The sequence below is a fragment of the Pseudonaja textilis genome, chromosome 6, assembly GCF_049901715.1.
Source record: "Pseudonaja textilis isolate UNSWEBS1 chromosome 6, rPseTex1.2, whole genome shotgun sequence".
In the NCBI taxonomy this organism is placed as follows: Eukaryota; Metazoa; Chordata; class Lepidosauria; order Squamata; family Elapidae; genus Pseudonaja; species Pseudonaja textilis.
This window is the reverse complement of record NC_141995.1, coordinates 1357596-1371532: the sequence shown is the minus strand read 5'-3', so window position 1 is coordinate 1371532 and position 13937 is coordinate 1357596. Positions and strand designations below refer to the sequence as shown.

General features: G+C 44.0%; 1 protein-coding gene across 2 annotated transcripts in view; it reads left to right on the top strand.

Moving 5' to 3' along the window:
* The window catches only part of CTNNA2 (catenin alpha 2), a 490650-nt gene that overhangs the window by 51280 nt on the left and 425433 nt on the right, over window positions 1-13937 (top strand). For both annotated transcript variants that reach the window (XM_026718940.2, XM_026718938.2), the window contains exon 2: window positions 8667-8773. In XM_026718940.2, the coding sequence (XP_026574725.1) occupies window positions 8672-8773 (102 nt within the window). In that variant the 5' untranslated portion in view covers window positions 8667-8671. The remainder of the gene's footprint in view (window positions 1-8666; window positions 8774-13937) is intronic.

Genomic DNA, 13937 nt, shown 5'->3' with positions numbered 1-13937 from the left:
TCTGGCAGACACTGGATCGTATAGGGACTAGATGCCGCTTTGAGTGCTTATACAAGAGGAAAAACAGACTTTCTCCAACTAACAAAACATACAGCAGCACATAATTAGGTGAATGGCCTAGATATGAATATATAGAACACATATTCCATTCTCACCAACCATGTATTTCAAAATGTAACCTATAATTAATAAATGACTTCTTGAATTTCCCCATACCTTACAAAATTGATGTCATCATTCCAGCAACCATCCACTCCCCCCAATAACTCCGAGACAGATCATCTCCTCAAAGGTTCCTTTTTATTTGGATAGTAACTGGCACAACTGGGGAATCCCGAATGCGAAACTTCCGGGCTTCCTTGCAATAAGTAAAAACTACAAATCCACCCCCTGCACCTATCATCGCATCGCATGGCCCAATCACCATCCGTCCCAAGTTAGGACTTCCTCTCACTTATGCACAAAATAACATGACCTTGAATCAGGAGAAGAATGTTGTTATGTCTAACTAGATATACTCCAATGAATCCCCGCTCCCACTTTCCCAGGGTCACTGGTGGCAGCGTGGGAGCATTGACTACGTGTCTCCATCAGATGTGCACCTCAGTATCGTGCCCCTTTTATATACTGTATTTTTACCCCAGCTAGTCCTTGACTTATGACCCAAAATTGAGACCTAAATTTCAGTTGCTAAGTGAGACATTTATTAAGTAAATTTGCCCCATTTTGCAACCTTTCTTGCCATGGTTGCTAAGTGAATCGCTGTACTTGTTAGATTGGTAAATGTTTTTCAGCTTCTCAGCGTTCAGTTTGTGTCCCTTTAACAACATAGCAAATGTCCAAGGACAAAATTTTCTCCTGCTTGTGGTTATGATCCTCTTGATGGTGTTGGATGAAGTCCAGACCCCTTCAGTCTGGATAGGTGCACCTCCAGCAAAGCTTACAGTACAGGTAGTCCTCGACTTACGATCACAGTGGAGCCCAACATTTCTGTTGTTAAGCGAGACATTTGTGAAATGAATTTTGGCCCATTTTGCGACCTTTCTTGCCACGGTTGTTAAGCGAATCCCAGCACTTGTTAAATTAGTATCACGGTTGTTAAGTGAATCTGGATTCCCCAGAGGGACTTTGTTTGCCAGAAGGTCACATACAGGACACTGTAACCGTCATAAATAAGAATCGGTTGCCAAGCCGGTGAATTTTGAATCACATGACCCTGGAGATGCTGCAACGGTTGTAAGTGTGAAAAACGGTCCTAAGCCCCTTTTCTGGTGATATTGTAACTTCAAACGGTCACTAAAGGAACGGTTGTAAGTTGAGGACTACCTGTGTTAAAAAGCCTGCGTTGTGTTGCTGCCATCAAACTGAAATGCTGGCTGCGTTGAGGGGGCGGTGAGAAAGCTTCTAGCTATTAGGGTTGGTGTGTAATTTATTGCTTTCCCACTGAGCGTTTGGTTGGTGGGGCAAGTTCTGCAATGAATCTTAAAAAGCTTACAGCCAAAGCTGCTGACAATTAAGTAATTCTTTACGTTTAAAAAAAAAATGGCATCATCTCAGGGCCAGCCATGGAGCCAGCAGAGTGCCTGGCCTTGTTTTTTCTGCAGAAATATTTCTTCATGGATGTCTCTCTTGTCAAGGACAACTCAGCTTCAGCTCCTTTCAAATGGCGATAGCCGGTTTCCTACATTTTCTAATCCTTCCTTCCTTCCTTCCTTCCTTCCTTCCTTCCTTCCTTCCTTCCTTCCTTCCTTCGTTTCTTTTTACCTTATTTCTTTGGTACTGAACTCTTATATTAGATTCAACTTGACTTTTTAAGAGTTAAAAAGAAGCCTAAATGGATGCTACATGGCTCAGCATTGTGGGGATTTCCTTCAAAGCGTATTTTTACATTTTATTTTAAGGCCAATAATCATCCATAAAGCATAACTAAGTATAATATCTAAAAGTAATACAAATATTGTTATGCAATTATTATGTAGTATTCAGTCCGTTGAATTAAAGTCTCCACAGCTGTTGCATAAAAGAAGGCAAATATTTCTTGATATTCAAGAAAGCAGGACTAAGACTAATGGTTTTAATTTATGGAAGGATTGTTTTTGATTGAATAATGAATACCATCAGCAAATTGAATATAGGAAAGTTATCCAAGGATGCATTGGTCATGTTCTCCTTTTTTGTATCTCCATGAAGTTGAAAGCCAGTTTGATTTATGCACAGGGCTAGAAAGCAGGAGGTTGTAAGTTGAAGTCCCTCCTTAGACATGAAAGCTAGCTGAGTGACTTTGGGCCAATCACAAGGAGGCTGCGAGTTCTAGTCCTGCCATCCCCACTAGAGCCACGTGGGTTACTTTCAGCCAGTCACCCTCTGTCAGCTCAATCCACCGCATGGGTGGTTGTGGGGCAAATAGGAATGTTTGGCATCTTATTTGTAAGAATAATATATATCGATTTGATTTTGAGGCCTCCCCAAGTCTAGAATGATATAAATTATCATTTTACAAAATGAACACATTCTGTCCCCCATCTCCTTTGAGGGAGCCCTACCACCCCTCACCCCCACCCCAAAGTCGGATCTTCAAAGGAGCATCATTAAGGTGGAAGTGACACGAATTTCCTTCCAGACGACACTCCCTTCCTGGAGCTCCACAGATGGCACCTTGGGATTGAAGGGACCCCAAGCCCCCCAACTCTGCCTGATCTTTCCTGGACGGGCAGAACCCCTGGGCGAGACGGAGCGCCTGAGAGGTCCCCGGGCTGCGCTCTGAAAGCCTTCGTGGAGGTTAATTAGCATTCGGAATTGCACCCGGAAGCTGCGGACTATTCAACTTTCAAGACGGTAAGGAAAGCACGGCCGTGCCGTTGCCTTCTGGACCAAACGTGAAGAAAATAATAGTTTGTTGTTGTCCAGTTGCTAAGTTGTGTCCAACTCTTCATGATCCCACGGGCCACAGCATGCCAGGTGCCCCTGCCCTCCCCTGTCTCCTGGAGTTTGCCCCAATTCGTGGTCATTGCGTTGACGACGCTATCTAACCATCTCACCCTCTGCTGTCCCGTTCTCCTTGGGTCTTCCGTCTCCCTTCTCTTCTCCTTTGGTGGCCAAAGCCTTTGAGATCCAGCTTCAGGATCCGTCCTTCCAAAGAACAGCCGTGTATTTTCGTCTGCTCTCATCTCTTGTCTTTCTCTAATTGGCACTGAGGGTTCCTTATGGCTACTTCCGGGCATCACTCGAGCCTCAAAACACTCGATTGCACAATTCTTTTTGTATGTGCATTATTTTCCACCCGTGAAGCTTCCCAGTGATTATTGCAGATGCATCAACATCTAACAGCTCTTGTTCATAATGAATAATATGAAAATGTGTAGTTAGGAGATACAAAGGATTCCTTTGAACCATCTGCTGCACCTTCTTATGGTTTTTTTCCCCTGTCACTGCGTGATGATTTAGTCCCCCCACTGTCAACATTTTCTGTTTTATTACACTCCTGAGGGTGCTTTTCCCCGCTATAAGTGCTTCTCCTTAAGGGATTTTTTTCCCCCTGCTTTTTGTTGCCTTCAGTGTTTTAAAATCTGCCCTTTCATAACTTCTTCTTTTAACCTGCAGTTCCGTCCTCAGCCCAATTCTGAAACGCACATACGTTTTCGTCTGTTCTCATCTCCCGGTGTCCTTTTTTCTTGTCTTTCTCTAATTGGCACTGACGGTTCTTTATGGCTACTTCCAGGCGTCACTCGAGCCTCAAAACACTCGATTGCACAATTCTTTTTGGTATTCAGGCAAACAAATAAACAAACAAATAAATGGATTTGTGAGCCTCCCAGGATATGTAATGAATTTGCTTTTATTTATATTTATATATTTCTTTTTATGACACAGTGGTCATTGGTTTAAAGCAAATTGAATTATTTGTTCTGACCCGGGCTTGTTCCCAAGATCATCAAGCCGACTCCTCATCCTGATAAAACTCCTTTTATGTAGGTTAAAGGGAATTCCTCTCCAGCAAAGTCCCGGCAAACAGGTTTTCATGAGATTTCACAACTACAGACCTTTATCAGGCTGAGAGAGTTGCCAGGGCAATATCTTTCAAACGCCACACCGTAGCAGCAAGTACTTGCCAAGAAGTCAGGAACAGATCTTCACCTGAATGAATTGAACTAATTGTCTCCCGCAAAAGCCCACTCCCCTTTCGCTCCTCCTTATTCCCTCGGGGAGGGGCCATTCACCATCCACCTGTGCCTTTACTCCCACATCGACCCTAGTTCCTTAGCTGTTCCCTTCTCCTGGCAGCTCTGCGCATGTGCACACTGGGAACAGGCTCCGGCTGTTCTTCTTCCTCACTGATCTCCGACGGCATCTGATAACCGTCAGGCGGCCCTGGTCCCATCTCTGCTTCCAATGCAGAGCCCTCATCAGAGCCTTCCCCAGACTCCAGGACTGGCCCAGGTTCCTCCCCTACCTCCTCACTGTCCGAATCAGCTGCCAGCTCCATTGGCTGCTGGTAGGCCACAACGTTATTCCGAAATAAATGTGGAACTCCTCTGCACATGCATTTATCTGATGCCCCTGAAGGGGAGAAGGTCGATGTCCTCCTCTGCAGGAGACCCCCTGCATGTGCAGAGAAGTTCCACATTTATTTCTGAATAATGCTGTGGCCTGGGTGGGAATGATCTGGTCAGGCGGGAGAAGGAGTCGTAGATAGACAGATTTTTTATTTATCTGTATATCGCCTTTAGTATTTTTTACAAACAACCCAAGGCAGCAAACACCTCCAACACCCTTGTATCCTGCTATTTCCTCCACAACAACAACCCTAGGAGGTGGGTTGGGAGAGAGAGAGTGACTGGCCCAAAGCCACCCAGCCACTTCTCAGGCCTAAAATGGGACAAGTCGCCAGGTGGGTTTCATGCAAAAGGCAGGACCAGAACCCCCAGACTCTTGGTTCTCAGCCTGGTGCCTTAACTGAACTGGCCCCCTTATACCGGGGGCCCCCAGGCCGTGGCCCACTACTGTTCAAAATCGGGCCGCGGAAGCAGCGGGCGAGCACGCACATGTGCACACCTCCACTTGTGCAAGGGTCAGGTGCAGACTGCGCGTGCAAAACTCCCCCCCCCCTCCCCCCCCCCCCCCGGTTCACGAAGCCAGAGAGGTTGGAGTCCAGCTGCCAGGCAAGTCTCCAAGGGACCTCAGCCCAGGGAAGCCCAACGGCTGAAGGAAGCCTCTCTCCTTCGGGACGCCCCGTGGTTTTCTGGAAAGTAGAAGTAAAAGAGGTGCAAGAGGCTTTTACTGTATCCCTTACAATAAAGGCAGTGCGAGTATTCATGTTTGGGGCTTCTTGTCTGGGCTACCTGACAGGAGACCAATCTCTGGGGGGAAAAAAAGGGAAAATATGGCATGCTTTGATTTAACATTTTATGGAGGGAAGAAAACATTCTTGGTGCCGTTGGCTTCAAGCATTGTTCTTGCAGGCAGCTCTCTAATAATGTAGAGTGGTGATCAAGGAGAAATACGTATTATTAGTTGATGAGGTAAGGAACAAGGCTGTAACAAACATCTTTCATGTGTTACAAGGCAGCTTGATGCCAATGGCTGAATTGTTAGGGTGGGAGGAATGAATCAATAGATTTAGAGCGATTTCAGAAGAAGAAGAAGAAGAAGAACATAGAATCAAAGCACATGCACTTATTTTCTTTTTGATAGGAGAGGCCCAAAGGATATTGCTTCCTGGCTGCACATATCCATATATCTACAGTATATCTGCATCTATTTACACTGCTCAAAAAAAATACAGGGAACACTTAAAACAACACAATGTAACTCTGAGTCAATCACACTTCTGTGAAATCAAACTGTCCACTTAGGTAGCAACACTGATGGACAATCCATGTCACCTGCTGTTGTGCAAATGGAATAGACAACAGGTGGAAAGCAGAGGCAGGTAGCAAGACATCCCCAATAAAGGAGTGGTTCTGCAAGTGGTGACCACAGACCACTTCTCAGTTCCTATGCTTTCTGGCTGATGGTTTGGTCACTTTTGAATGCTGGCGGTGCTGGCACTCTAGTGGTAGCATGAGACGGAGTCTGAAATCCACACAAGCGGCTCAGGTAGTGCAGCTCATCCAGGATGGCACATCAATGCGAGCTGTGGCAAGAAGGTTTGCTGTCTCAGTGTAGTGTCCAGAGCATGGAGGCGCTACCAGGAGACAGGCCAGTACATCAGGAGACGTGGAGGAGGCCGTAGGAGGGCAACAACCCAGCATCAGGACCACTACCTCCGCCTTTGTGCAAGGAGGGACAGTAGGAGCACTGCCAGAGTCCTGCAAAATGACCTCCAGAGGGCCACAAACATGCATATGGCTGCTCAAATAATCAGAAACAGACTCCATGAGGGTGGTATGAGGGCCTGACGTCCACAGGTGGGGGTTGTGCTTACAGCCCAACACCGTGCAGGACGTTTGGTATTTGCCAGAGAACACCAAGATTGGCAAATTCGCCACTGGTACCCTGTGCTCTTCACAGATGAAAGCGGGTTCACACTGAGCACATGTGACAGACGTGACAGGGTCTGGAGACGCCGTGGAGAACGTTCTGCTGCCTGCAACATACTCCAGCATGACCAGTTTGGCAGTGGGTCAGTAATGGTGTGGGGTGGCTGCACAGCCCTCCATGTGCTCGCCAGAGGTAGCCTGACTGCCATTAGGTACCGAGATGAGATCCTCAGACCCCTTGTGAGACCATATGCTGGTGCAGTTGGCCCTGGGTTCCTCCTAATGCATGACAATGCTAGACCTCATGCGGCTGGAGTGTGTCAGCAGTTCCTGCAAGATGAAGGCATTGATGCTATGGACTGGCCCTCCCATTCCCCAGGCCTGGATCCAATTGAGCACATCTGGGACATCATGTCTTGCTCCATCCACCAACGCCACGTTGCACCACAGACTGTCCAGGGGTTGGAGGATGCTTTAGTCCAGGTGTGGGAGGAGATCCTTCAGGAGACCATCCGCCACCTCATCAGGAGCATGCCCAGGCGTTGTAGGGAGGTCATACAGGCACGTGGAGGCCACACGCACTACTGAGCCTCATTTTGACTTGTTTTAAGGACATGACATCAAAGTTGGATCAGCCTGGAGTGTTTTTTTCCACTTTAATTTTGAGTGTAACTCCAAATCCAGACCTCCATGGGTTGCTAAATTTGATTTCCACTGATAATTTTTGTGTGATTTTGTTGTCAGCACATTCAACTATGTAATGAACAAAGTATTTAATAAGAATATTTCATTTGTTCAGATCTAGGATGTCTTATTTTTGTGTTCCCTTTATTTTTTTTGAGCATATATCTATACTTAATTCTCTCTCTCTCTCTCTCTCTCTCTCTCTCTCTCTCTCTCTCTCTCTCTCTCTCTCTCTCTCTGAGATCATGATGATGTAAAGAATGTGACAAAAGAAAAGCTTTTAATCTTTTCTAAATGATCCTCCTTAACAGATTTAGGTTGCTATCTGGACCCAGTAACTAGCTAAAATCTCAATTTAGTGGCAGGACCTTGAAACACTGCAGTGACATTTGATGGATTCTACGGCCAGTGAAGGGCCAGCGAGACTTAGCGATTTGAATGGGGAAATAATGTGCAGTGAAAGGATTTAATTCTTCTGCTTAAAATGGTAGCTTCTTTGTGTTTAAAGTTACGAGGGCTTCGTTATGCCCATTGTCGTGTTTTTTTTTTACTGTAGAGAAAAGGGAGTGTCCAAGGAGGAAGAGTTTGTCGGGTTATGCAGAGTAGTTGAATGAACTGTTTGGCAAAGGATTGGCAAGTGCAGGAAATCAGGAGCCACGGCGGTTCAGATGAATGCGGATTTATTGCAAGCTTATTCTGCGTACGAGAACCTGAACCGTTAACGGCCCAAGCAGACTGGAAGGTAGCCGAGAGTCAATGGCATTCAAGGTGGGCTGGACTTAGATCTCTTACGGGCGCGAAAAGACTCGAGACTGGTGGCATGTTTGACCCCTCTCTCAGGCTCAGCCTGGTCATGTCCTACCAGAACGCTGGTCCAAATGAAGCAGCCCTCCTCGAATCATGAACGCAGCTACATCCTTTGGAAATAGACTCACGCGGCTGTTTTCCATCCCTCCTCCCTGGCTGTCTGCAGGGATGTGAATTTTTTTTTGTTTTTTTTACTGATCATGTACCCATCTGCACAGACGAGCAACGACAAGCAATTGAAGGAGCTAGATGTGCACTAACCCACTTAACATAGCTCAGCGGGGAGCTGATATTTTAGATTCCTTTTTCTCCCAATTTCAGGCTATTTCTCCGTACACTATAACAGAGGTAGTCTTTCAGCAGAAAACAACTGTGTATTCGATTTCTGAAAGTTCACTGAGATGTATAGTACAGAAAATATTTTTAAAAATATTACTAAACCTCGTTTCCAAATTTTCTATGCTGGCCAAGAAAAGGTACACAAGAGGGAAAAATCTAGTTAATGCATATCCGTTGGAACTCCTATACATTTTCCCTAATGTACAATATACTTAGCTATTTCTGAATTAGCTCCTGAGCATGCTGTCCACTGTAAATCAATTTAGGATTTTAAATCAATCCAGCATCTGATTTAAAATTCAGATACACCCATGGCTCTGGGAACGATTTATAATCCTCATTATCTTTTTGTTCTAGAGAGCATGACGTCTGCAACTTCACCCATCATTTTAAAATGGGACCCCAAAAGTTTGGAAATCCGGACTCTAACCGTGGAGAGGTTATTGGAGCCGCTAGTTACACAGGTAAGTCGTTAAGGCAGATGCACTATTGTTTGTTTGCTAATGTTTCTGTTTTTTAACATTTGTAGTTCTAATCGGGGTTTATATTGCAGTTGTATTTTCCAGCTTATGACAAGAATGGTGAAGTTTGTCAAATAAGGGTTTTAATTGCACTCTGTATTGTGTCATTGTTCAAATTTCATTCAACATTTTGGTTTTCTGAAAAAGAGTAAGCTACGTTTTAGATCAAGTAGAGACATTATTTGAAATTATTTTGTGTGTGGTGGGTGGATATGATTCATCAAATTTGTAGTAACTAGTAAGTATTCATATGCAGATACAGAGAGGGTAATTCAGGAGTAGTAAGATTGATAGGTGAAATCCACATGTTCTTTGAAAATAAAATTCTAGGATTTTTTTTAAAAGATGAATTAATACCAGAGACTTGGGTGAAGAACCCATGATGTCACAACTCTTCCAAACAACAGAAATGGGACCGCCTGGACCTCAGAGACTAAGTAGCGCACAGTGCTGCTGCTACAGATGCCTTTGGAGTACGGATAGATGATAGGGTTTCATCCAAGACACTCCGAGCACACCAACTCTGCGGGGTTAAATCAGCCAAGGGATGTTAATGGGAGACGGTGGTCCCTCAAGTGACCAGGCCCTATGGAATGTGGGGCTTTATAGGTATCATCCAGCACCCCGAGTGGCACCTGGAACCAAATTGGCAACCAGTGCAGCTTGTAAAGCAGAGGTGTCATATCTCCCCCATTATGACTGCCACATTCTGGACCAGCTTCCAAATGGTCTTCAGTGGCAGCCCCATGTAAAGCACATTGCAGTAGTCAAGCCGTTAGGTGGCTAGGGCAGGGGTGACCGGCTGAAGGGCCCCCCATGATCTAGGGGAGGGACCAAGTGGTGCCCGAGATAGAATTCAGCCAAGGCTTTCCTGGCCATGGCTGATACTTGTTCTGACGCAGCCTTAGCAGAAGAAACAGGAGGCTCCTTGTCACGAAAACTCCCTCTCTTTGTTTCCTTCTTGTGAATTAATGGCCTTCACCCACCCGAAAGTCCCAGGCCTTCCAAGAGTTAACAGCCGCAACAGGCCTTTATCAGTTCCTTGCGATCATTGCAAGGCTGTGAGCTCCCAGACGAAAGGCTGCAAATAAGTTCTGGCAAACAGTCTCTGCGGCACGAAACGCTGTGAGCAAAATCTTCAGAGAGACCAACTCTCGTCTCCTACAACCACCACTCCCTTTCCTGCTCTTTATTCCCCAGCCAGGAAGGGGCCGTTCGGCGTCCATGTTTGCTTTGCTTCTCGAGTCAACTCCTTGTCCTCCATTGTTCCCCTCTCCTAACAGCTCTGTGCATGTGCACATCTGGAACAGGGCCCAGCTGTTCTTCCTCCCCACTCATATCAGCCTCCAAAGGCAGCTGCCTTTCCGGTGGCTGGGAAATGCCGGATGGCCTTGGTTCTGTCTCTGCTTCTGACCCAGAGCAGCCATCAGAGCCTTCCTCAGACGCCAGAACTGGCCCCAGTTCCTCCCCAACCTCTGAGCTGATGGGCCACAACAGTACTTGCCCTTTAAGGTTCCCTAATTGTGTGCCAATCTGAAGGGAAGACGTGCAACCCCATCCAAGGTCACCGATAGAACCTGGATGGTTGAAAGACCCCCCTCTTGGCAGATCTTGGTCGGATTGAGGGAGAGGCAGTCCCTTCTCCCCATCCAAAGCCATCACACTGTAGCCTCCAGGCCTTGGGGCAGAACTTTGAGAGCCTCACTTGCCTTTATGTTTTTATTCGGTACCAGATGAAAAATTATGAAAAAAAATTACAAGTGTAATGGAACTCTTGCTTAGCACAAAGATATGAAAGGAAGAAAAGAAGTAAAAACACTTATGGTTATGAAATGATACGTGGTAATGCACTAAGTGTTTCCAAATAATATGTTTAATGGAATTAGAGTTTTGTTTCTTTGAAATGACTGGAGCTGTTCAATTTGCAACAAAGGACGTGAATGAGAGCATCCCGTTGAAAGAGAGGAAATATTATTTCTAACTTCAGTTAATATTTAATCATAGCTATGAACGTTGACTCACTGACGGTGCCTTTCAGTAGCGCTTAAAATTAGGTTTGCAATCTTGCAAATGAAAACGTAAGAAAATAGGTCTGGTGAGCATTCCGTTAGGAAAATAGAAACCTACAGGAACAGTATAGCAGAGTTAGAAGGGACCTTGGAGGTCTTCTAGCCCAACCCCCAAATGTCGATTGTTTCAGTGTCCTTACTTGATTGAGGGTTGACCATGTGCAGTTTAAGTAAGCCCAGGTAGTCCTCGAATTACAACCATTAATTTAGTCATGATTCAAAGTTACAATGGCACTGAAAAAAAGTCACTTCTGTCTGTTTTTCCCCACTTATCACTGTTGCAGCATCCTCATGGTCATGTGATCAAAACTTGGACCCTTGTCCACTGACCTGTATTTATGACGGTCACAGTTTTATTTAGTTTATTTAGTTGTAATGCTTTACATCGTTTCTGTAACTTTCCCTGAAATGCCAAGTATGTATCCTGTTTATGGCTTGATCAGCCACCGCTATCTGGAAATTTCAACTTGTTCAAATTATAGGTTGTCCGGTTGTGAGGGCCAACATGCCACAGAGTGTCATTACAATGGGTTTGAAGAAATCTCATAACTTCCTAAATTATAAATGGAATAGTGGTAGGTTATTTGATTTGGTGGTTTTAAAAAGTCAAAGTATGTAGGGTTGATATTGTATAAAGTTTTGCACTTATTATCCTATATATACATTCAACTATATTTCATATACGTGAGCATATGAAGAGTCATATATATTTCAGAACAGGAAGCCCTTAATTTATAATAAGCAATAATTTACAAATCATGGAATTTGAAATTGAGCTTCTAGTATCTGGTTTCACCAATTAAACTGAGCCACACATAATGTGATTTCATTTTAGTTTGTGTGATATGTGAACCTGCCCTTTCTTGTTAGTAACCTATAATTCCACTTAAGAATTGTATGTGAACCAGATCATGGAGATATAGGTTGATTTTGTGCTGCAACCCTCCAATCAGAACATATACTGTATATGAAATACAGTTATATACTCTATTGGTTGAAACTGAAATATTTCAGGAAGGTTTCAAACAATTTTCTGTTTTAAAGGGTTGTTTTTTTTGTCTGTTGGATGAATTTGTAAGATGAGAACAATTTACATACTCCCCCCACCCCCCTTTCTGGCCTAATCTGATTATGTAACGTTCATTGATTTAACTTATGCATTTAAAAAATGTATTGATATGTCAGATACTTAACTACCAGGAAGACAGGAGGAAAAGGGTAGCGTTTTGATTTTGATCTAGACCACTTTATGCGTAAATTTCACGTATCAGCAGAAACATAGGGTGAGATAGGCTGGCAACCAGCATAAAACCAATTCAAATGAGATGCAGATACAGTTTTAAATTAAAACTTTCAAAGCACTTAGAAGCGGAATCTAAATGAAGTGGTACAAATTGGTACAAACTGTATAATTGATGTTTCAACAAACTCAGTTTGTTAACAAAATACAGTGTTTTTTTCTTATAAAACCCTTTTAGTTAATATTTGATTGAAGATGTCTGAATATAGTCTGAAGTAGTCAGTATAAAACTTAGCTGTCAGCATTTGAATCTGGTATAGGTATTTATAGAGCCATCAAATAGATAGTCCTCCACATACAACAACAATTGAACCCCAAACTTCTGTTGCCAAGTGTGACAGTTGTTGTCATTCATGACCTTTCTTGCTGCAGTTGTTAAGTGAATCACTTCAGTTGTTAAGTGAATCTGGCTTCCCCCATTGATTTTGCTTGTCAGAAAGTCACAAAAGGAGATCACATGACCCCTCGGACACAGCACACACACACACACACACACACACACACACACACACACACACTCCCCGTCATAATTACATGCCAGTTGCGCAAAAGTCCAGATTTTGATTATGGCAATAGTCATAAACGTGAAAAATGATCATGTTACTTTTTTCAGAGCTGTTACAACTCCAAACACTCACTAAACAAATGGTCATAATCTGAAGACTACCTTTAAGTCTTCCAGAACCTTTTACTTGGAAAGCCAGCTGAACTATAGAACTAAAAGAAATCTAGTTTGGTCTCTTTATGCCAGATATTTGGAAGAAATAAGATGTCATCCGATTGCAGAAGCCAGGAGACTCCAGCTACTGACTTCTTCAGCCCAGGTTGACCTGCATGGTGCTCCTCGGCCTTATCTATGCTCTTCTGCAGCCGTTGGCTCGAATCTAATGTTGGAAATGATCGCAGCTGAAAGAAACAAACATAATTTGGAAGCTGAGACTACTATGGAGCGAGAGAGATGGAATAGCAGATGAGTGGAGAAAAAGGACTTTGGTTTCCGGGCAAGTTGCAAAAGGAACATCAGGGATTCCATATGTTGCTCATCAGTGTCCGTTTTATAATTTATGCATACGGTTTTCCATCTCCTGTGGAGTTTAAAAAACTCCTGGAATGGCTAGTAGAAATTAAGATAAATTCAGCTGTTTTGGGGTCTGTGGACTAAAACTAGAATTTCTTCCAGTTTTCTTGGTAACAATGTGGGAGTAAGTAGGTGAGGTTCCTCTTTCAGGTCTTCCGTCAGATTAAAACTCTGCAATTTCCTGCTGCTTTTCCATGCTTTTCCAGCCTGAACTGCCTTGAATCGTTAAGATTAGGCAAAGTTGCCCGGGGACGCCGTTCAGCTGGCACAACCTAAAAGAAAATGGAAGGGACGAGGAAAAGGAAGAAATCGAGGCAAAGTTCCTAGTTTATATGGTTATCATAGGTTTTGGGAAACCGGTAGAGGACTTTGTGCCCCACAGGTTAAGTTGAAGCCCACAAGTCTTAAAGTTGTTGCTAAGTTTGGAGACCTCTGCCCTACACCACTCCAGACAAACGGCTGTCCACTTTTTTCTTGAAAACTTCCAGGGTTGGTGCATTCACAACTTCTGGATTATGTCCTGTTGTAGTATTTTAGATGCAGGGACTCAATTTTTCTAAAGAAGCCTGAGGAATTTGTTTTCACGGTTCTTGCAAAGAAATATTTTATTATGCTTTGCTCCATAACTCCTCTTTTTGTGGCAGCCCGTTAGATATTGGG